Source organism: Stylophora pistillata, chromosome 12 (assembly GCF_964205215.1).
Source record: "Stylophora pistillata chromosome 12, jaStyPist1.2, whole genome shotgun sequence".
Taxonomy (NCBI): Eukaryota; Metazoa; Cnidaria; class Anthozoa; order Scleractinia; family Pocilloporidae; genus Stylophora; species Stylophora pistillata.
Genome location: NC_142530.1, coordinates 574,673 through 598,702, shown reverse-complemented (window position 1 = coordinate 598,702; position 24,030 = coordinate 574,673). Strand labels below are relative to the sequence as shown.

The window sequence follows — 24,030 nt, the reverse complement described above, 5'->3', positions numbered from 1 at the left end:
CCCCCCCCGTAAAGCAATAAAAAATTAAGCAACTTCAGCAACTTTGTATGCTACAATGCAGTGCAATCCTACTTTTAAATTTTGTGTACTATCAGATGGTCCTTTCATCTCTTATAAATATTAATTTCTTGTTACGTTGTTACGTTCAAGTCTGAATTGTGACCCACTGATAGAAAGTACTTTGTGTCTGAAATGACAAAAAAATGTAATGCGATCCATTGAACGGCTGTCACACAAGAGGTCCTGTATTTGGTACATCTCTGGCCTAGCTGAAAGTTTGGCCTTGACCTCTTGTGCAACAGCCATTCAACAGATTGCATTACATCTTTTCTCAGTTTTTAGCCCGAACTCTTTGAAAGCTGGACACGCTGTCTATGGCAGGCCAAAAAAGAAACTTTGAAGAATTAAACTACAAGGATAAAACTTCAAGATGATATATATTTTGGTTTGTAAGTATATCATACAAGACCTTTTTAAAGGCCTTTAAACAGGTTGTGACAGCTGTTTGGAGGTTCGCAATGCATTTTTGAAAAATAGCCCTAACTCTTTTAAACATGGATGTGCAGCTTATAGCAAGGGTTTCATTAAGGACTGGGCAGTGGGCAAATTGACCGTTTGTGAGGACGGTTTTGCCCATCTAGTTTGACCATCTGGAGGAAAGTTTATCTTGTAAAGAAGTTCAATTAAAAAAGTTTTGCCCTCCTGGGAAAACCAGTTGCCATCCTGCTGCAAACATTAATGAAACCCCTGTTATAGCAAGCCAAGATAGAGAATTGGTGGAATTAAAATACAAGAATAAAGCTTTATGATGTATATTATAATTTTTAAGTATCAATGGCAGACCTGTTCATAGGCCACTGGAGTTAAACCTTATTTTACCACTGTGAAAGAGATGCCAAAGTATTTTCATTTCACTGGTTACTATTCAGACTTAAACGTAACAAATAATTTGGATATATCAACAAAGTTGAAGTGGTAAATTGGCCACTGTAACGATTACAAAAGCTGACGTTTCGAGCGTTAGCCCTTCGTCGGAGCGAATAGAGGAATTGTGGGTTGTGTGTGCTTTTAAAGGCAGAGAATGGAGCTACGTTATTGGTGGGAACATGGCAACGAGAAAAACAAGAATAAATTAGTGGAATGAAAAGCATTCGTTGATCCCTGTGGGATTCATCTTTCAAACCCGCCGTCTAAATCTCACAGGGATCAACGAACGCTTTTCATTCCATTAATTTATTCTTGTTTTTCTCGTTGCCATGTTCCTACCAATAACGTAGCTCCAATCTCTGCCCTTAAAAGCACACACAACCCACAATTCCTCTATTCGTTCCGACGACGGGCTAACGCTCGAAACGTCAGCTTTTGTAATCGTTACGGTGGCCAATTTACCACTTCAACTTTGTTGATATATCCAAATTATTTCATTACTCCCACCGACGAAGCCCCAAACAGTTTCTTTCAGCCTTTATTAAACGTAACAACATCAGGGCTCGACACTAACTTTTCAACTTACTAGCCAAGTGGCTAGTGACATCTTAAATGTTTTTAGATGTTACGACAATTTAAGTCTGTTTACTAGCCAAACTGGTGAGTGGAAATTGAAAACCACTGGTCAAAACTGAATTTCTACTAGTCTGTGGCTAGTGGGCTACCGTTGTGTCAAGCCCTGAACATAACAAGAAATCAATAGTTTCCAAGAGATGAAAGAACGATCTGCTAGCACACAAAATCTAAAAGCAGGATGGCATCATGTTGTAGCGTACAGTTGCCAAAGTTACAAGGGGGAGAGACAACAGCCATTTACGCATATTTTGAACTTTTTTATTTTTCGGAGGAAAAAAAACACAATAGAACTTTTAGAAAAAAATTTTTGAAAAAGGTTCATTAAAAGGGTCCTTTAGAGAAAATAAAACAAATTACATTAATTAAATTCTTGATATTTAAGGTCAGTGGCTCTTAAACTGGTATGCCAAAAAAATAACTCGTCTAATAACATGCTTGTGTTGGACACTCCAACAAATGATTATTACTCATGTCCCATTGAAAACTAAGAAATTGATTTTTTATAAGAAAACTTAGGGGGGTGGGTGGGAGAGGGAAAGGGAGAAAATACAATATTTAGTCAAACGCAAGTGGAATCTGGCCCCTTAATCTAAAGGTAAGATTGAATTATTTCCCATAATTCTAAACTGATCCCGTGATATTCTACTACATAGTTACAGAGCAACATTTCGTAGGGTGAATTCCTACGTTTTATTCATAGAACTGAAAACCAAGGAAATGATCATAACTACAACAAAATTTCCGCATGTAATAGATAATCAGTTTGAGCACTCACATGACAAATGCGTCATATGTGCTCACATGGAAGAGAGAGGTCCAATTCGGTCTGTAACCAAATATATATGTGAAAAGTGAACTAGTTCGTGTCACCATTATATTTCTCAAATTGATATAAGTTCACAGTCAAACATAAACACACTATTCATCTTAAGTGGCAGAAGTAAACTTTGATTCGGTAAGTCGCTCTTATCGTCGTTGATTTGAAAAAAAAAAAAAAAACATTTCCGATCTGATCAATCGTCGAGCGTGCAAGAAGGGATTTTCGTCCAAGGTATATTTCAGTAGTTCCTAGCAGCCTAAGGCTTCATCATAACCTTTCATTTTAATCTGGTGTGATATAAGTCGCAAGCCTCCTTAACAACCGATTTCTTAACACGTGGCAAATTTCCCATAAACGATTCTAGGGGATAGGAATGGACGTGCTATGGAGAATGGTTCCCAAAGAGAGAAATGAACGGGTAAATTTACCTTAAATGAAATAGAGCTGGGTTAGATATGAAATGTAACATTATTTCTTACCAAATGACGTCTTCCAGACAGGATAGTGCTCCCTATGAAGGAATATAGATGGCAGAAGATTCTGATGCAATCGTGTTAGACACGTGAAACTGATAAATGACGCTTTGAGTGTTGTGTGTCTTGGCTGCCTTTGATTGGCTGCTGCAGACGAGCTGAATTTCTAAGCATTCGCTCCGACTAAGGGCTAACGCTCGAAACGTCAGCTTTTGTAATGGTTACGGTGGCCAATTCACCACTTCAACTTTGTTGATATATCCAAGTTATCCAAGTTATGAATTTATAAGAACTCGCTTACATTAACATCACCCGAGGGCTAAAGAAAGAATTATCATGGAGAGTTCGAAGTCACGAAACATCTACAAGAGGAAAGAAGTCACGCGGCTGACGAGAAAGAATCATGCTGGAATATTTGTTTACTTTAAAAACATCCTTGGGGACTAAATACAGTTTTGTGAATCTTTACCTAGAAGTATGGCTTGGGTACCCGCTATGTTTTCGACCTATTCCGCATACTTTTGTGCCTGTGAATATAATTTTTGTTTCTTTTCATTCAGCCGGTCACATGATGGCTTAAAAGCCGTATTCCTCCTCAAGAGAATCGCTGAAGTTCAACAAAGAGAAAGTGCTATCTGCGATATGTGTGATTTTTATCTCATTTGCTGGGGTTTGGCTAAAAAAGAAAAAAACTTCCCTAAGTGTTGGGTTTAACAGAATTAACTGCGTTTCCCAAGGGAGGGATTTCCAAAGGCAAGTGCACTTGCAAAAGAGTTTTGCCTCATCTTAGCAGATGTGACTGAGTCACTGTATCTGTAAACAAATTAAGCGAAGTAAACCTTTTAATAACGTTAGGAGCTGTATACCTCTCGTCCTCTTCAATTGCAGACGTCACTCATGAACACTGTTGTTTTTAGAACATGCGACCCTTTCCACCCTCAGGACACCAAAAATAATGAGCAATTTCCTGTCTAGATATCCATCTTATCGCAGAAGAGCAGATATTTAAAAAAATGTGACCGATGGAAACATCAGAATTAAAATAAGTACTGAGAACATCACACTGTAAGAAATGCAAAGAAGTGGAGTTGTAAGGTCTGCTGGACAAGCGATTCTTATCCTGCCCGACAAGTCAGGAAAACTATTTGAATAAGTTTAATCTGATAAAAAAAATCACACAGTACCTATTGCTACATGGTTTTTTACTCTTCTTCGATCGTTCGACATTTAGATCTACATTCCTTAACAGAATAAAATCAAAAAAATTACTTCCTCGAAAAAAAAAAATTAAGTTTGGGAATTTTGCTTTCATCGGTGGAGGGTCACCATCAGTTGACTTTTTTTTTTTTACCCAAGATTGTCTCGCGAACTTTCACTCCATTTTCGTAAAAAGGAAATTTACTATTTTACAGAGAAACTTTGTTACGTTAGCATCGATGCCTTATGAAACACATGAAGTTCAACGGACATTTGAGGTGATAAAAAACGATATAAACCGAGTGACCCATACATGGACCAAAAGAACCACGAGAACAAAGACTAATCTACAACAAACCAAACAGCACAACATGCCAGTTCAAAATAATTTAATCTGGAGAAAAATATGGGCGTATACGGTCCATCAATAATAATTCCAGATAAGTACCAAGAAAATAGTGTACAGTAGGAGAGTAGTATCAATGCTACCACGTATTGAGTCCCTCAGCCAGCTTTGGGTCACCGTCACTTAAACTACACAGTAGTTAAAATTACAATCATTCAATTCTAACCCCACCCAAACACTATCAAGTCTTTCGACGAACTCTTCTGAGTTTTGAGCAGCTAGCTAAAGGCCAATAGCAAGACATGTATTTCAACTGACTGTTCACGGTTCAGCGGTATGGAGAACTGAAGGATCTCGAAGCTAAGAATTAAATCCACGTATGAAAACAAAAGCATTTGTCTATCTCCAACTAAGACTGAAATAAACAGCGTGTTAGGATTGATGCTGTTCTGCGAGCAATGAATTATTAAACCAATTATGAAGCGACTGGGACGAAAACCCACGAAGAAATTAATTGCAAAGGCGGATAAACCAGAAGCCGTCACTTATCCCATAAGAAGAAAAAACCAATCACATTCCCCTTTCAGGGTGGAAAGGCAACAGCAAGCATGCCTAAAATATTCCTTAAAAATTACAATCTTCATACGCAATCTACTTAAAGCTACTTAGTGCAAAAAAAAAAAAAAAAAAAAAAAAAAAAAAAAGAAAAGAAAAGAGGAAAGAACCAAAAGGGCTTGAGCAACTTAAATGATAAAATACTATTGGAGGAGTCAGTTCCAGGCACAGACATGCATGGGAATTTAATCTAGATTGTGGTGCTCAGTGGCCTAAAATTAACTCTGGCAGAAATTCCTAATCTCACATCAAAGAGGCCTGCCTGCCTGAAATACTTGCTGAAAAGTCTGAGAAGAAGCCTTTTCACACATCACAATGAATGGTGCACATGCCTACAAGATTACATGGTATTGCACTGAATACTACAAAGGTTTTCAGATTGATTTAGTCAGATCCAATACTTCTGGAAGTAAGGTGTGCCTCACTGGTGACCAGCAGCTTATACCAATAATACACCTGGTAAGCTTCACTGACCAACACAGACCACAATAGAACTTTTAGTATGACATAATTATACAAGATGCTGGGAGACAGTATGATGCAGGAGAGTCAAAATAACAAAGATATAACGCATCTGCACATTTCCTAGCCTGGAGTCATTTTCAGCTGTAAGGCACCTGCTGCCTCCTTGGTGGGGGAGATTGACATCGAACTATGGCATCAAGAATTTGCATCTGGGCACGCTATAAGAAACAATCCTCGTCAAATATTGCACCATTAGAGAAGCACTAGCAAACATATTAAATCAACACCCAAGGATGATTGAACCTATGTTAAGTTATTGGTCATAAGAAACAAAACATTGGGGAAATAAAAGTTGGTGCCAGTGCCAATTTCCTCAGTACTTAACAAAATACTTGCACAGCTCGGGTTGGTCACTGCAATCACTCATAAATTGGTGACTTGTCAACTAACCTGGCCACTGGCAAAGCTTTCTTCAATAACTATAACTGCCTCATTACTATCAGAATCTTCACTGGTTGAAACAACTTTTATGCGTACTCCTGTTTGTCTTTGCAGTTCTTTAACCTAACCCAGAATAAACAGATTTTAAGAAATTGATGTTATGAATGTAAATAAAAATACCCACTTAGTAATGACCCTTTTAGAGCTAAGAAAACTTCTCTACAAGGCTAAACATGTATGACTTTAAAAAAGACTTGGCCTTATCCAAAATGAATTGGGGGCGTGAAGTTAAACTGGACTAGACATCACAGTTGGGCCTGAGGGGAATCATGAGAGTAACATGTGGAGTGGACAACACACTTTTGAATCATTTTTTGTTTGCAAACATTGATAAAAACTTAACACAGCAGATGACATAACTATTTTTAGGTGCTTTGGATCATTAAGGTGAAAAAAAAAAACCAAGAAAAAAGGTTTCAAAATATCAACAAGTTTAAGGAATTAGTTCTTCCAACTTACGTTTTGGCCATCTCTACCAATAAATCTGCCTATTACATTGGGCTGATCCTTACTGCCTGGTTTAAGAGGTATGAAAATTTCTATTTTCAATTTTAGTTCACCAAAATTTTCCCCTGAATTTGTTTTGTAGCCTTCCTCTGCAAGCTTACAATAAACACAATGTTGAGCCTGAAATTGTCAAGTAAAGGAAACATAATTAAAAAAAAGTGAACACAAGAAAGACCGGTACTAGCATTACCTCTTGCAATAATTATTGAAATGGACAAACACATTTCGACCCAGTTCACTAAGTCCTGATAGCAATGTCTATTCCAGATTCAATCACATGCTTTGTTTTATAAATATCTCCATACATTCTGGCCTTTAATATGGCTATTCCAAAATAAATAGTAAGCAACCAACTTATTTTAGCTCCCCTGAATTATCTTTAAATGAAATAGCTTACTAGGTACTGCTGCAAAGGAGTGCCTATGATCTCCACATATCTCTCAGGTGCATCACGATCTTTGGGAAACACATGCACTTTATGAGCTCCACTGAAATTCTTTATATGGTGAAGATTTGAAGCCTTTTTACCAATCAATGAGCCAGCAAACTTGGATGGAAATGACAGGTGAACTTTGACTCCCATCTACAACATTGTTACACAGAAGAACAAATTACTTAAGACAAATCTGAATTTCAACACTTAATCAGTGATTCATTTTGCCCTGCATTTTGCATATTTTATGCATTACCTTCATTAAATACCCATTGGTTTCTGTTGAGTGCATCCCGAGTACTCATAATAAAAAATCTCAGTTTCCAGTTTCTTTGTTTATTGCGAATTCTGTTGTCTATTTCCTCTCTCGCAATAACAGGGGACTTAAGCAGTCAAGACAGCAACGCCAAGGAAAATGTCGATTAAAAAATGAATTTCTACTTTAAATTAGAATTTCGAAAATGGCTGCAGGTGTTTACCATACTAGCAACTCAATACAGGAATGGCTCCGACCTGTAATTGGATGATAAAAATAGTAAAAGTTTGTAAAAGCTAATAAGTTACATCTTAACTCCTTGCACGCAAGTATTGTTTAACCGTGTGTCTCCAAGCAGAACAGGGAAATATCAATGCAACTGCAAACTCCGATGTGTCAAACAAGAGATGGTTACTTACATAACGAAGGAGAGACCTTTCTAGTTAAGCGATATTCCAGAGAGGACTAAGTCATCTGCTGACTTGTTCCGCTGACTAAATTAAACTCATTTAGTCAGTGCAGACTCAGTTCAGGTGGACGACTAGAGACTGGAGCCATTCCTGTATTTCACTGCTGGTAGGAATGGCTCCTACTCATGCATTCATTAATTTTCTTTTTTTTTGTTTTTGGCGAAATAAATTTTAAACTGAAATAAAATCGGAAGAGCTTTTTATTAAGTTCTTCTTAAGTTGAACATTACACTGCTTGTGAATGGAGCCCTCATAAATTAATACAAGGCCATGTGATGTCTAAAGTTTAATGCAGCAACTGCATGTCACATTTCGAAAATCACGCAATGTTACGTGATGCTCCGACTGATATTTTTAATTTACAGTATGCTCTGCTGGAGAAATGTGGCTTAGCCGCAAACGAGGGAGTTTTCTTCATGGAACATTGAATGGCAAGAGTACCATATCACCCCATACATTAATTATGCATTCAGACCAGTAGACTTTGTTTTAAAGTTTTGTCGTGAACGACAAAAAAGTGGAATGCATAATTAATGTATGGGGCTATATGGTACTCTTTCCACATTGACTTTCTGGGAAAATTGTTCACATGAAAGACAAATCCATTTACCGGGCTCCTCGTCTATTGTTGCACAACACCGAAAGGAAGAAAGTTGCGGATTACTTTAATTTCGCTTGGTAATTTTTAACAACTCTACTATACCTGAAAAAGGAAATACTCATGTGCAAGAAGTTAAGATATAACTTATTAACTTTTACTATTTTTATTATCCAATTACAGGTTGGAGCCATTCCTGTATTTAGTCGCTCCAATTGGCGCGACTAAATACAGGAATGGATCCAGTCTCTGATCGTTCGCCTGAAATGAACCTTGACTGACCAAATGAGTTTAGTCAGAGGGATTTGTCAGCGGATAAATAAGTCATCGCCGGATCACCGTTGAACGACCTCGCAGAACAAGAAAGGCCCTCCCCTCATTATGTAAGTAACCATTTCTTGTTTGACACATCAATGTTTTCGCTCACATTGTTATTTCACTGTTCCGCTTGGAAACACACACTTAAACAATACTCACGTGCAAGGAGTTAAGAAGTAACCTATTAACTTTTACTATTTTTATCATCCAAGTACAGGTCGGAGCCATTCCTGTATTTAGTCGCTAGTGTTTACCATCTCATACGGCACCACAACTCAACCTCAAAATAACCTGTAAAAGTAGCATTGAGTTCCAAATGGAAATTGAAATAATTTGCCGTCGCAGTTTCGGTTCGGACCGATGCAAATTTTGGTGATTTCACGTTGTTGTTTTGCAGGACGGCTATGAAATGTACTAGGTTTTAAAATGCACGTGCTGGGCTATTGTTCTGCCAATTAGATCTTTTGTTTTTCCATGTCCTCATTGCCGTTGGCATTGTGGTTTGCTTAAGGTCCCTAATGTTTAGAGGGGTACCAAAGATAGTGGCCAGCAACTAAGGGGAAATAAAAAACTTTGATTGGCTGAAATAGAAATAGACAACCAATGAAATTGTCCCTTCCTCGAATCGCAAACAAAACGAAAGCGAGCATCGTTATTCGTATGTAAACGGATGAGTTATGCCTCCAAAAAAAGTAATGAAACTTCTACCTAATCAAGGTAGACTGAATACTTTTTTTAATGTAAACAAGGACGTGAACAACAACAGTGATAAAAATGATAAGAATGATCAAAGTCTTGGTCAAAGTGAAGCCGGTGCCGAAGGCCCCCAGTCCGAGTCGCACGTTTAAAATCAGAGAGAGAGAGAAAAATTCAGCGACATTTTCAGTCGAGATGGTTGTCAATTAATTTGTGGCTTCGACTTGAAAAAGTGGATGACGAATGCATGTACTGCACGGTATGCACCGACAGTGACAAAATGAACTCAATGAATAAAGCATCAAGGAACCGAAATTCTCAAAATAGCACATTGCAACGCCACGTGAATTTACAAGATCATCAATTGGCTTGGCTACTATTTTGACCCATGCATTTGAGTTGTGACCCACTGATTTCTGCCTGAGGGGTACACTGTACCCATTAACACAATTTTCAAAATGAATCACTACTTAATGAAGGAGGGTCACCCCAACTCCCTTGAGGAGAATGCAACAAGCAGACAGAAGTCAAACAAAATTAGAAAAAGCAAATGGCTACTTTGCAGGGACATGATAAAAAAAATTTACCTGAGCCACATTCATATAACCCTGAAAGACATTTCCAAATGTTCCTTGGAACCATGAAGGAAAAGGATGAGTCTGCAAGAAAAATAAATATTTATAATAAGATGATTTACTTTACTTTCATTGACTATCAAATAACTACTAGGAACAGCTGAAAAATAATCATCTAATAATAAGTTAGAGTAAGCACACTCACAGGTTGTGGATTATTATAAGAGGGTGCTCCCATTTGAGGCCAAGGACCCTGTGCATGGGGAGGCATAAACTGTTGCTGTACATTTGGGCGCTGTTGTTGCTAGAGATTAAAAAGGAATCATAATATGTCATACCTACATACATGCACATGAAAGCCTGCATCATTCAGATAAACAGCTCAACTTTAATACCAAGGATTAATTAACCCACAAGGGCTTGGTTTTTCTTAAAAACTGTGCTTTGAAGAAGAATAATAGGTGCCACTCAACATAGATCTTACCTTGAGTCTTACCTCCACGATATTGCTTTCAATTTTTTTTTGGGGGGGGGGAGGGGGGAAGGGTAGGGTTTTCAAGTCAACTCTTCTGATGTTCCCCCTTCAAAAAAAGGATTTTTAAACCGAATGTGTGTTTTCCAACTAGAACCTCATACTTACCTAGGGATTCAGTGAGTTCCTGTAAGTATTGTGTGATGCACAAACTACATGTAAATCAGTCTCATCAGAACTTATAGCAGTAATAGCGGCTAAGCAAGTCAAACACTTGCTTCAAGTTGCAAATAGACCCACGTAAATTTACAACAAAAAGTTAAGTGTTTGGACATTACTGTTCGATTAAAGTACAAACCTGTGACATGATCTCTCTGAGACAACTGTATGCTTTGACACTGACTAAGTGTTCAGCTTGACTACATTTTGAAAGTGCTTCCTCTTCTTCTGGGCTAAGCATAGTATCCTCAGATATAGCTAACTGTTCTGCTGGCAATTGAAACTGTATTGTTATTACTCTATCCATTTGGTTTAATGGGTTGATGTCTCCCCTGCAGGTATAAAAAACAAAACCAGTTCCTTTAATGCCAAGTGTCTTTTAATAGTATTCACACATTAACATGAAGCTTTAGTCTTGGAAAATATATCAAGGTGTAGGGCTTTTAATGCAACAGTCAGTTTTCTTGCACAAAATATTGCAGTAGTTTTTCCTAGCCCTTGCCATCTCTCTGTGGTGTTCAGTGGATGAGGGAGAAGGGAAAATTATCTGGCTGTAAACAGCATTCTCGAATACACCTTAATGGCCGGGAGTTTTTTAGGTTTCATGCAAAAATTCTGCTATGATTAAAGGTTTCGCACATCAATCTATAGAAACTACAACATTTACGTCATATTCCCTAGTACACTACACAAACTGGTTGCAAGAGCACCAAAGAGAAATCTCAGGTTCAATTTGCCAGTATTAGAAAATTTACCTTTTTGCTCGAACAGAAGTAACCTCTACATCTTCAGTAATATGTTTAAGGTGGCAATGACCTCTACCTGCCAAAAATTGATACTGAAAGTTAAAAAGAGACATCACTACAGAAAATTTAATTTTAATTTAATTTATTAGATTCGCCGACAGGCAGGGACACCGCAACAGCTTGTGCCAATTACTGCGAGCCCAGTAAACCCACCCATCCCACCCCAGGGGAGGACATCCACCACACAGTCATCTCATGCATGGGAAATTAACGTCTCCTACCCCTAACCCTGCAGGAGACAGGGCCTACGGTTTATTTGTCCTTATCCAAGAAGACTAGAATATCTATCCATTTCTTGATATTATAGAAAGGTATCAAATTCTCCTCAGTTATTTTAAGACCATGAGTATTGGTCCAGCCGGGGCTCGAACCCTTGACCTCCCACACAACAACAATCTGGCGCTCTAACCAATTGAGCTAACCGGGGGGGGGGGGGCAGTTAACACATGCACATTAAATTTGTCATTAACTCTGTGCATTAGGTACTGCTTCGGAGTGCCAAACATGTCTGTCTGTATGATAAAACTTGTGCATTGACTGTTATCTCTGTTAAACAGTAAGTTATCTTAGACACACCTTACCTATCACTCTTCCAGCAATACTACTATGAACCAATATACGCATCTCAATAACTTGGCTGGAACAACAAAGTAAAACAGCATCAGAAATTAATAAAGGAGCAAAAATATACATGATGTCTAATGAAAATTATAACAAAAATAAAGCTATATAAGAACGATCCTTCGCAGTAAAGCACTATTTGAGCAATAGTGGAAATCAGACCTGAAAAAAATTTCAGGCCTGTACGGGATTCGAACCACTGACCTCTGCGATACTAGTGCAGCGCTCTACCAATTGAGCTAACAAGCCAACTGGGAGCAGGCCATCAAATTAATTCGATATAAACCCGTAGATGATAAATCGAACAACAACAAACATATGAAACATATGAGTGAACTGCGGTTATGAGACGTATATAAGAACGATCCTTCGCAGTAAAGCACTATTTGAGCAATAGTGGAAATCAGACCTGAAAAAAATTTTTCAGACCTGTACGGGATTCGAACCACTGACCTCTGCGATACTAGTGCAGCGCTCTACCAATTGAGCTAACAAGCCAACTGGGAGCAGGCCATCAAATTAATTCCACTATTGATTTCCACTATTGCTCAAATTGATTTCCACTATTGCTCAAATAGTGCTTTACTGCGAAGGATCGTTCTTATATACGTCTCATAACCGCAGTTCACTCATATGTTTCATATGTTTGTTGTTGTTCGATTTATCATCTACGGGTTTATATCGAATTAATTTGATGGCCTGCTCCCAGTTGGCTTGTTAGCTCAATTGGTAGAGCGCTGCACTAGTATCGCAGAGGTCAGTGGTTCGAATCCCGTACAGGCCTGAAATTTTTTTTTTTTTTTCAGGTCTGATTTCCACTATTGCTCAAATAGTGCTTTACTGCGAAGGATCGTTCTTATATACGTCTCATAACCGCAGTTCACTCATATGTTTCATATGTTTGTTGTTGTTAAAAATAAAGCTGTTGCTAAGCAAATCTTAGGGTCTTTTGCCACCACTAAATTGCCTTTTTTTCAATTGTTTACCATTCTCTCTCACAGTTCAATTAAAGAGTAACTGATCTGCTCTCACATTACCTAGAAACTGACTTGCAAAACTGTGATTAAATTCAGACATTTGATAGGAGAGCATCAATTCTTTTTCACAAAGCAAAGTCGCTCAATGTCACTGACCAGGAAAACAAATTGCTTGTTTGTTATATCCTACCCTCTTTTTGCAGGATCAGTTTCTGCACGCATAGTCCTGTGAATGCCAAGGTTAGCTTCAGTACACTGCTCTGCTGTTCCAACAATCTCTACAACCTAGGGCAAACACAAGAGAAGACATATTTCAAAAATTTCAGTGCCAATTGATAGAAGAAAAGGATATCAAAATTTCTGCAACTAGAAAATCAACAGCAGTGCCCTTTTCTAAAATTGTGCTTTTTATCATTGTTTCCAAAAATATTGTACACAGATAACATGCCCATCTTGAACTATTCACATTTGCACAAATATGCATAGCAGAAATCATTTATCTGTTACCTTTTCTGGAGGACCCTTATCATCTTTCTTGTGCACTGTGATGCTGAAAATAAAATTCCAATGCACCTGTAAATTGCCCTTTTGTGATCAATTGTACTTATTGAATGTAGTGAGCACTTATGACTAAAAAGTTGAAATGGTAAAGAAGACAGTTATATGTGGATATCACTAGTAAAGCTGAATCAAATTAACTCAACAGAATCATAAATTAAGGATACCCTTATCTACCGTACTCACTCTGTTCCAGTTTTATCTGTAAGATCTTTTATTTTCTTTCCTTCTTTACCAATAATGGCTCCCACCATGGTGGATGGAACAAGAACTCTAAAAAATGACATCACCCTTTGTTAAACGTCCACATGTTTAAGAAGGAAAAGTTATGTTCAGAGGAACTTTCAAAAAACACTGTTATATTGGGCAGAATATTGTAAAAGGAAGGAAGTGTGTGTAGGTACAACTGAACTTCCAAACTAATCTCGATGACAACGTGTAACAATGTAGTAATGCAAGACTCCACCCTGGACAATGACCACCTTAAAAGAAAGCAAGAACCCACAGAAAAGGTATATTAAACTTTTAGTTAAAATAGATAAAATGGCATGAATGGTCTCATACAGTATAAATGAACCACATACAAATAAGCCCACTTCTCAAATTTCAAAAAGAAACATTTTGATATATGCTGCCAGGTTTTCATAACCAAATGAAGTCATAGGAGGAGAAAGAAAAGTAACTGGAGAATGCATTACACCTCAATTCCATGTGAGGAGAAATAAAAATAACTCAGGTCATCAAAATTCATATGGAGCATACAGTGTAGTATCTGGAGAGAAGATTCTCCTTCACATGCCCAATAAACACCTCACTGCTGGATCATGTACTGAACATTACACAGAGAAGTTCCACTGTTTAGTTTAGTTTAGTTTAGTTTAATTCATTCGCCACAGGAATGGCAGGAGAAAGGAACAGAACTTTAGTTCCAATTGACACTTAACCCCTTTTTTTACCCACCCATCCCACCCCAGGGAGGACATCCATCACACAGTAATCTCGTGTGTGGGAAATTAACGTCTCCTACCCCAACCCTGCAGGAGACAAGACCTCCATTTATCGTCCCTATCCGAGACTAGAAAGTCTAACCATTTGCAGATATTATTACAAAGGCAGCACTTTCTTCTCAGTTGATTAAAGACCCTGAGTGTTGGTCTGGCCGGATTTGAACTCACGACCTCCCGCACAATAGTCTGGCGCTCTACCAATTGAGCTAACCGGGAGGCAGTTTAAGAAGTTTGGGAGTTTAAGAAGTTAGAACAGTGAACAGGATATTTCTGTTCAAGTTAACATTCAAGTCACCCATGCAATAATATAAAAACATGACATAGCAGTTACAAAGATCTGAATTTACCTGATGCAATAATCATGATCTCTTGGCTGCCTGCTACCACGGGCTGACCTTGGTTTTCCTGTTCTGGAGCCATTCCTTTTATCTTTTCCTCCATCAGGAGATTGTGAATTCCTAACATCAGGAAGTTCATCTTCTCCCATGTATGAATACTGGAAAGCCATGAAAAAATACCAAACAATCACAAATGTACCCAGTCAGTAGACCCAGGATAGTTCACTAGGACAGGAATTGTCCCAGCTGTAGAAATCCCTATTATTATTTTTGTCCAAGTTGACTTGATATCCCAGCTAAGTGTTCTTGGTTATTAAAAAAAATCCTCTCTACAAGACGCTTAACAATGTAAAAATAGCCCTTCTTGCACTGAAACTGGTATGAAGCAAAATATTAATGATCAACAACCATAAAGTTTTGCCACTTTAAATTGTCAGTCTTCATGTACAGCTAAACACTTCCCTTTAAGTTTCGTGACATAAATCTACTTGACCTGTGAAAGAGACTTATCAGAAAGATTTTATTCAATTATTACCGAGGGTGAAATTTAAGTGAATTTCATACCACAATTTTCAAAAAGATAACAAGACTTCCCCTATACACTTTCACTCATTACCAAATGTAGTGACTAGTGCCTAGGTAACAAAAATGTTTGGCAAAATATAATCACCAGAGCACCACTTGAATGTTATATCCCTTGAAGTGAATAGCTGTAATAGTGTGGAAAGCCAGCATTTCCCAATGTTGTGCCAACCTATTTGTGTTATTTTTTTGCTATGTAACTGTTTCAAACTGTATCATTGCAAGGATAAAGCCTAAAAAGCTCCAAGTAACAAGTTTAAAATGGTTTCCTTTAAGGTAATGTTGGCAAAATGAATGTCTCCATACTTACCCTACCCATCAGACTACGACAAGATTGAAGCCAAAAAAAAGTATGGTGTCAAACAAAGAAACACAAATCCTTGATCATCTCTTGGTGGTTAACACAGAACATGTATCTTCTGTGGCTGATAAATATTTAATGCTACAGTTCTTATATTGTCTAGATGGTTCTAACTTATTATTCTTTAGACAAAAATGCCATATGATCAGAGTGATAATAGCATCTGTTGTCTTCCAAATAATCCGAAATTTGATAGAAGTTTTATTTGAATTCAATCCTACCATTAGATTGCTCTTTTGGTTTCAAAAATCCACACATCAACAAAGGCCTATGAATATTTTATGCTTTACAAAAACATTGAAAGCATCCACTGAGGAAAAAAGGAAAATGATGCCTCCCAAATCTAGCCTGAACAAGTATGTATTGGGTTACAGGTCTTCTCATATTAATGGAAAATTCCTGCAAATCTTCTTTAGCAAAAGCACCTTGAAATCAAAGTTTCAAATCAAATGAAAAAATCCTTTCAATTACAGGTAACAACACATCCAACTTACAAAATTCACTTTCATAGAATTTTTATTCCAAAACACCTACAAGCATATATCAAAATGATACTCAAGAGGGAGACATTTCTGAAATTATCAAGAGCAGCAATAAGATTAACATGACATGTATTCAAAATTACTTGTTCCGGGAGACTGGTGGTTTATGGTGGCAACAATTTGAAAGGAAAAGTAATCATTGACAAAATTGCATGGAGTTATAAAAACATAAATAATCTACCTATTATGTGAATTTGGCTTAGTTGAAGAAATTCAAAGGCAAAATCATAGCCACTAACAGAGAGAATTACATTCCAAAGGTGGATTAACAGCTTTCTGTAAATTTTCACACATATTAAAATACCTGTGAAACACAGGAACTTGCAATTGTTAACTTAAAATAATTAACTGAATAAACAATGCATTTTACAGGCACCATAGTAATTGTTGAACTAGATTTCAGCTGGGTCTTGTCCTGCATTTTCCTTAAAACCCCACATTAAGTGAGAAAGTTGTATATGGAAGCGGTATACATTGTGAATCAAAACAACAAAATCAGCCAATTACCCTGTTATCTTCCATATCAATACCTACAAATGCATGTAGAGCGTGCTTAAAGACCAAAGAGGCATATTTTGCATTTAATAAAAATAAGGTTTACGAACACTGATAATTAGTTTGCTATTTATATATACCGTTAATTTGCCACATTGCAGAATTAACTGAATTAAAGGGTTAAAAATTAAAAATCAACAAATTATTAACACTACTACTACTACTATAGAGGCAATAAAAATATCATAAATAATTATTTACATATTCACGTTTACTAGTGAATGGAATGAAGGAACCTGAACACTGGGTCCGGCAACAACTCCTATTTAGATATGCCTTTACGCTATGTACAAGTCTCTTGAATAACTTTAGAGGTATTTTAGGTTTCAATGACAACAATTTTGTAACTCATCATCACACAATTACTTTTTATCACTTATGAACTCAAACCAAAGGAAAATATTTAGAACATGTTCCTTTGAAAGACCAAGGTTCAGGATTGTCAATATTGCAATTAACATCGCCAAGTTGCACTTTATTAAGGGTAGAAGACGAGCTTACATTCTGAAACAGACAAACTTGTTCTTCAAATGAAGTTGAATTATATCAAATCATGAAATGCTTCACATGAACTGACATTTCCCAAACATCCTGATCTGGAACTGTCATAGAATACAAACACGGGAAGATTACATAATGGAACAAAATTCCTTCACTAAACAAGCTTAATCTTAAGCTCCTGGCTAAATGTGATAGTGATGTCTGCAATTAGTGTCAAGGAGTTTTTTCACTGGTTACATGTACAATACTCAATAAGTATTGTACAAGATATATCAAACATCAAATTACAAAAAATATACATTTATGTTTTCTAAAATGTAGGATACCTAATTAGAGTGCCTGATTTTTATACCTTCGTGAAATTGATAATGCTAATAAATTTCACTGATTACTAGGTAACATGCATATATCAAAGCTTGAGCAAAAGGAATTTAGGTTTCAACACTATCTAACAATGTCAGGGAAGGACCAATTCATGATATTTGACCTACATAGATACATTATGAGAAAATCATTTTAAACTGAGCAAGACTACAGCTGATAGTTCCAGAAACGCATTTCAATCATTTTAAGGTAAGATGAACAACACTGCAAAAGACGAGAAGGTTTCGTTCACCAAACTCTAGAAAATAAACATGCCTGTATCTCCAACATCACCCAGTAAAATTAACACTGACACATTATTACTAAGCCAAATCTAGATGTAACAACTGCAGGCATAAACCACGGCTAATCACTGCAACAAAAATATCAACTCGGCCATAAAATCAGCTCTATTGTAAACTTCACAAAAAACATTGTTTTTGCAGCTTGCCAATGCAAACAGACTGTTCTCTCCCTAATTCAGACAAACTAGTGTCTACAAATTGACCAAAGGAGTTCCAGATTGATGATGTAGCTTCACACAAACATGCACAATGGATTGCTAGCTGATTTCGAATGGGAGTAATGATGCTAGTGACATAGGATCCTTCTATTCAGCTCAAATATCATCAAACTAAGGCTTCTAGATGTAGCTCTCTCTGTAGGAGGCGAACAGCATTAACAAGCTGGTCCAAAAGAGCAATGTAAATTTGAAGTCAAGCAACTATCTGGTTATTAACATATTCTGCTTGTCCACAGATACATTACTCATTTGTAGAATTTCCGCTTGTTTTCCTCAAAGGGAAAAATCACGTGATCAATCAAATAATAGGTAAACCTGAAAATAAGGCTTCAATCTTTTGATAGCACAGATCTAGTTTGCAGACTTTCAAAGTTTCACAAAATATCAGCTCAAGACACCAAGGGCAACACCAAAACATTCACAATCAATGTAAACTTGCACGAAGGCAACGGGAGTCTATCTTGCCCATGTTCCCCGAGGCTGAACCACGGATCTTATATAATTTTGATATCCTACCATTTCAAATTGCGTTTGGGCAAACTATTCATAAATAGACCTCTTCCTGAGAGTAAATTTACACAAAGTTTACCAATCGTTAAAGCTGGAAATAGTTTTAACACCTGTTTATTTTTTTTCAACTCATTTGGAACTTGCCTACGTTGTCTTCCAAATAAACATAGCATCACAAAGCTAAAAGAGCCAAGGTTTAAGTATTTGGATTTCAACACAGAACAAACATTTGTATAAATACAGACGGATGTGGTAATTGTGGGGGCCATCTCTTAAAATGCAAACTCAACATGACAAAGGCATACGAAACAAATTACCCTTGCGCCATATGTATAGATAAGTCCTTACACAGGAGTTATTGAACCATTCTATAAAGTAACCTCCAAACAGCTGTCTCTAATTCTACATGCATCATATCTACTGCTAGGCACTTTTGAACAAGTCTAGACAGCACCCTTCTAATCGCATGCATTGTAACCTCTTACAGGGTAAGTGCTTTACATGTAAATAAGAAAAAAGATTACATAACTAGTGGAATGAATGGTAAGTAACTGGGTGACCTTTCCGGCTCAAAAAAACACATACCTGGGCCGCTGCTTGATCCAAAACAGGTCCGACAGCTCTAATAATAAAAGCAAATGTACCATGAGCACATAAACAGAGCAAGTTCAGGAAATGAAAATATTTAAGACTGAACTAGGATAAAATACAGAGAAGGAGGAAAAATTCATAATGCGTGATCTTTCTCTCTACCTGATGTTGTAACCTAAGGGTGAGCCCATGGTGAAAATAAAAAATCATCCTTTCTTCCATGCATGAAAAGTACCCGCATTATTTACATGCAAAGACGGCCAACATAGTACGGTAACAAAATAGTGTAAAGGTTTAGGTCAACAACCATTTGAAGAGTAACGTCTGATAAACAAGAAGCTCCTTGATCACAAACATTTGAAGGTGTTTTCACAAGTTTTAATATCACAATGAACTACACTGAGGACCAGACAAAAGAATCAGACAGTAGGATGAACCCTAGTTTGATTATTGGCATAGGTCAGCACGTGAGTCACGATACATAAACAAAAAAATAGTCTACCAGACTATTATTTACGGAAAAGCTTCAATGACAAGGGTAAACAAACTTTGGAAATATTATTTAAGAGCAACAAAAATGACAATCGCCATCAAAAACTTGAATTGTTACATCTGAACATTTCATTGAATACATATAGTTACTAATTGTACAACTTGTATTCAACTTCCGTTAGTGAGCAGAAGCGAAACTGCGAAACACTACAGTAGACTGTTTAGTCTTCTGTGAATGCAAATCCTGAGTACTAAAATTAAGTAGTTATAACAGAAAAACACAATTGGACACGCATGTATAAATACCAGCAGCCTACCCTTGTGGTTCTTCACGTCCGGCATACTCCATCACAAAGCATACGTTAAAGCTGAAAGGTCAGGGAAAACCCCGCAAATTAGATCAGCCAAACAATAGATAAGGAAGATTTATGATCACGCAATTACAACACATTGCCAACTGCAATAAAGCAAAAATAAATTTAATTCATGACCATCGCTAAAGAACAGGTTCTAATGAGCTTCAAGTCTGACAGCGATTGTAACATTGTGCTAACCCAGTGAAACAATGTTTGAAAACTTAAATATTAAAAACAGTTTACAAAGCAAATTATTATTACTTATTATCGAAGTAAGTCATGCGAGAAAAAAGTAAATGTGATGCTACTTCAAATCATAATTATGCTTCTTTGATAAAGTTTATTCCCCACGTTCCTGTTTTCAAGGAAATTTTAACACAAGTTTTCACTTGACACTCGTCATGTATATTGCCACTGAACTAGGCAATTCAAATCATCAAACACCAAATCCAAAGAATCAAAATTCACTCAAAAAAGCCTATTTGTATGGATTCCACTGAAGCACAAAGCTGAATCCTTGACCCACAGTATAAAAAGCAAGATGCATGCCAATTGAGAGCTGTCTTGAGAAGAAAGCAAACAGGTGATGTTCCAGTTCACTTTTAAACTTCAAGTAGATTCTCTCAACCAACACTTTGGGAAGTTCAACATAAAATTGTGTGATCAAGAGAAAATAAAATGCATCCTAATCAGGGCCAAGACAGTTTAGAAAAAAAAATAATAACAGCAACACCGACATTACAAGAAACCAAAAGCTCTGCCGAGATTCCTAATAGAAGAGATGTTGATTTCATGACACGCGACGAAAACCATCAGGTATCGCAAGGAATCCGTACGATTACACACTCACGATTGAGCAAAGAGAGGGAAATTATTCGATATTAAGTATTTTTCCTTCAAACTAAATGTTTCCTGAAAGAAAAAAAGATCAGAAGAAATACAGTCTGATGCTATTCCACGTTTGGATGATGCGACCATCATATCATCAAGGCAAAGTCCTTGTTAATTTCTCTCAAAATTAAAGTCACGATACCTATGAAAAGAGATAGGTTTCCCTTTTGGAACGAAAGATGGAAATAAAATGGAACCGACGGGTGTAAAACTCGGTCAATCACTTCAAAGAAACGCAAATTAAAGACGCCAGCTATTTTCTCTCACATTGCGAGCGTCCAAAGGCAACCCCAATTGCTGCAGCCCAGTGTATGGTTCTAAATTAACAGGAGGGTGATGTGAAAGCCCCGAACTTCAGTAAGTTTCACAAGGCTATTTCTTGCCTCCTCAGTCTGCGAGACTTACTGTGACTGACAAATTTTTCGTCACAATTTTCATTTAGTCGCGTCATCACTCCAGTGCACGACGCTATTCACCATCCAGCCCAACCCGTACCCGTGGCTAACAGGCGTCAACATCGGCATCAGCAAAAATGTCAATATAGAAATATTTCACCGATACACCTCACATCATATGTCCATAGAAATAGTAAAAATGTGTAATTTGCCTTCTGAATCGTTTATACAACGCTCTTTAAAGTAAATATAAGGAGAAGATTTCGGTGCGCCATTAAGACTTTCACACGCCATAACTTCATTGTCATGCATGCGAGGTGTGTGTATTTTCTACACCACCAGATGTACATTCTTTTCCCACAAAGATGTACATTAAAAAAGCGAGTGAACTATGGGTACAAGAACTTTTAACTTTGAAATCTTCCGATAAAATTACTCGGTAAAAAGCGCACCGAGATCAAGTACTTCAAATCCAACGGATCGACAGCCGCTGTGATATGGCCCTGAGAACACAATGAAGGATCAACTGAGTGTTAACGGAAACTTGTTTGCATTTTAAACTTTTAAAAAAAAGTTCCTACGCAAATTCAGGACATACTCACCTAGGAGGAAATAATAACGTCCAATTTACAGCGTTGTTTTACGACGAGAGACGTCCTATTCTACTATACTACGGTGAGAGGAGATCTACAGCAAGTAAAAGTTAACAGAGACGACAGTAAGCATTTAATGCATTGGATCTGCAAACTGAACAACAGATGTAAATAAGCCTCTCTATTCGGTCAACTCCGAAACAGATCAGCAACGCCAACCTACTTAAGTTCCCTTGTTGAGAATGATAACACTAGCTTCCTTCAAACCATGCATTGCTCGAAAATCGAGATTCCCGTCTGCAACCCAGTAAGCTAACTGGAATTGTGGATCAAGAGCTGAATGCACGCAATCGTGTTGACGATTTCTGCTCAGCAAACGCATACACCATTACAAGACAGAGAAAACTACACACCGCGAAACTGGAGGTTCACGAAGTAGCTGAAGCCCCTCTTGCAGCACCGCCAAAAATAATTTGGTCAAGACTTGTGGAGCTTAGTTGTCTTACGATAAAATATTTTGTAAACTACAATAGAGTGTTGTGTTCGCAGCAGAGCTGACAAGAAGGTAACATACATCGAACAGAGGCTGTTTCCAATACTTTACGGCGACGGAAAACGACGGAAAAGCGGAAAACCATTCACGTTGTTGACTGCCAGGCGGTTTACTTACGCGGTAACAACTTTTTAATCCATTCACTGACCCTCTGCTTCCCGTCTTCCACCGCAACTCAAAGCAAAGCCCGCCTCAAATGGCCTACCATCAAAAGCAGAAAAAAAAAATATCAGAAACTACACAGTTTGAACACAGTATAACTTAAAACAGCTGCAAAACACCTCAAACAGCTGGAAACTGCAGAAATTACAGAAAAGTGAAGCAAAAATCCCGTAGCTATGCTAAATCCTGACCTCAGATAAAGCTTCAAGCGTAGCGAAAGCCAAGGCCACGTGCCGCCCGTGTAACAAGATCACGTGACCCATGACATGTGTCATTTGAACGGGTTATGCAATCACATTTTCTGTAGTATTATTGGTTACAACTAGCCATGTGACACATTGGCATCTTCACGAAACTATGTAATGCTATTCACTGTGACACAATATTTCATGGGAACAACAGGTTTTAACAATTTATGCAGCGTTGTTGCACAAGGAAAACCCGCAAGTGCTCGCAAATGTTTTTATTATTGATTTTCCGGTCTGCAGTCACATTTAAAGCAAAAGGAAGTCGCAAATGTTTGGTTCGTTTTTGAGATGTTTTTGTTTTCCGCGAACCAATCAGTGGCAAGACTGTAAGGCGGGATTGCCTCACATAGGCAGACGATTTCGCAACATCTTTAGAACAGATAGCCACCGAAGTGTTCCTTATATAGAAAGCTATTTGACTGAGGTGACATAGTAATTATGGTTGAAACTGACATAATTGAATAATTAAATAAAAGTTAAGTTTCAATGTAGTCAGGATTATAAACTGGTTACACTATATTTGTGATTTAATCACTCCCCTTCACTGTCTCCTTGGCCCATTGGAAAAAACATTTCGATGAAGGCAAAGCAGGGGAAGGGTAGAAATCTTTAGGTCAGAGAAAACCTTATCTTGTAGCACTGGTGCAAATTAAATTTCCCCAACTAAACAAGGAGTTCGACCTTCGTTCTACCTCATTTGAGACCCTCTTAGGCGTAGGAGGGAAAAAAACATAATTAATACAGCAGTTATCGAATGCTAACACATGTACAATATTCAAATGAAGGTGACTTACTTGACTACATTACTGCGCGGCTTGGCTTACCTGTTGAGCTAGAACGATATTGCAGCCTCAGAGAACAAACATTAAGAATACAACCGTTTTATCTGTTCTTCTTTTTTCAGTGAAACTGCTTTCCATTGTAGTCTGATGGATTTACTCACTGTGGCAACACTACATTTGATACGTGATGTCGATATAT

General features: G+C 37.4%; 2 protein-coding genes and 1 long non-coding RNA gene across 9 annotated transcripts in view; 1 reads left to right on the top strand and 2 right to left on the bottom strand.

The window, feature by feature from the left end:
* LOC111327387 (asparagine synthetase [glutamine-hydrolyzing]) overlaps nucleotides 1–3,102 on the bottom strand; it is a 7,233-nt gene extending 4,131 nt beyond the window's left edge. The window contains exons 1-2 of one of the 2 annotated variants that reach the window (XM_088740158.1): nucleotides 2,863–3,102; nucleotides 2,339–2,389 (exon numbers count right to left, since the gene is read on the bottom strand). In XM_088740158.1, the coding sequence (XP_088596284.1) occupies nucleotides 2,339–2,354 (16 nt within the window). In that variant the 5' untranslated portion in view covers nucleotides 2,355–2,389; nucleotides 2,863–3,102. The remainder of the gene's footprint in view (nucleotides 1–2,338; nucleotides 2,390–2,862) is intronic. The other variant, XM_022931554.2, reaches the window with a different exon arrangement.
* LOC148718326 (uncharacterized) lies at nucleotides 2,149–5,113 on the top strand. Its single transcript, XR_015993641.1, has 2 exons — nucleotides 2,149–2,801; nucleotides 3,417–5,113. It is a non-coding gene; the product is annotated as an uncharacterized LOC148718326 (long non-coding RNA).
* On the bottom strand, nucleotides 4,426–24,030 carry LOC111327428 (insulin-like growth factor 2 mRNA-binding protein 1). Of its 6 annotated transcripts, XM_088740159.1 has the most exons (19): nucleotides 23,874–24,030; nucleotides 22,757–22,840; nucleotides 22,096–22,180; nucleotides 20,169–20,219; nucleotides 19,354–19,390; nucleotides 15,724–17,473; nucleotides 14,841–14,989; nucleotides 13,673–13,759; nucleotides 13,436–13,478; nucleotides 13,119–13,213; nucleotides 11,912–11,967; nucleotides 11,280–11,346; nucleotides 10,664–10,856; nucleotides 10,039–10,137; nucleotides 9,846–9,917; nucleotides 6,885–7,070; nucleotides 6,440–6,607; nucleotides 5,930–6,043; nucleotides 4,426–5,697 (listed from the first exon to the last, which is right to left on the bottom strand). In XM_088740159.1, the coding sequence occupies exons 6-19, from the start codon at nucleotides 15,730–15,732 to the stop codon at nucleotides 5,617–5,619; spliced, it is 1,419 nt and encodes a 472-aa protein (XP_088596285.1). In that variant the 5' UTR covers nucleotides 15,733–17,473; nucleotides 19,354–19,390; nucleotides 20,169–20,219; nucleotides 22,096–22,180; nucleotides 22,757–22,840; nucleotides 23,874–24,030; the 3' UTR covers nucleotides 4,426–5,616. The 6 variants fall into 6 exon arrangements, with proteins under 6 accessions (XP_088596285.1, XP_022787344.2, XP_022787342.2 ...); XM_022931609.2 differs by lacking the exon at nucleotides 15,724–17,473 and having other exon boundaries at nucleotides 22,661–22,840; XM_022931607.2 differs by lacking the exon at nucleotides 15,724–17,473.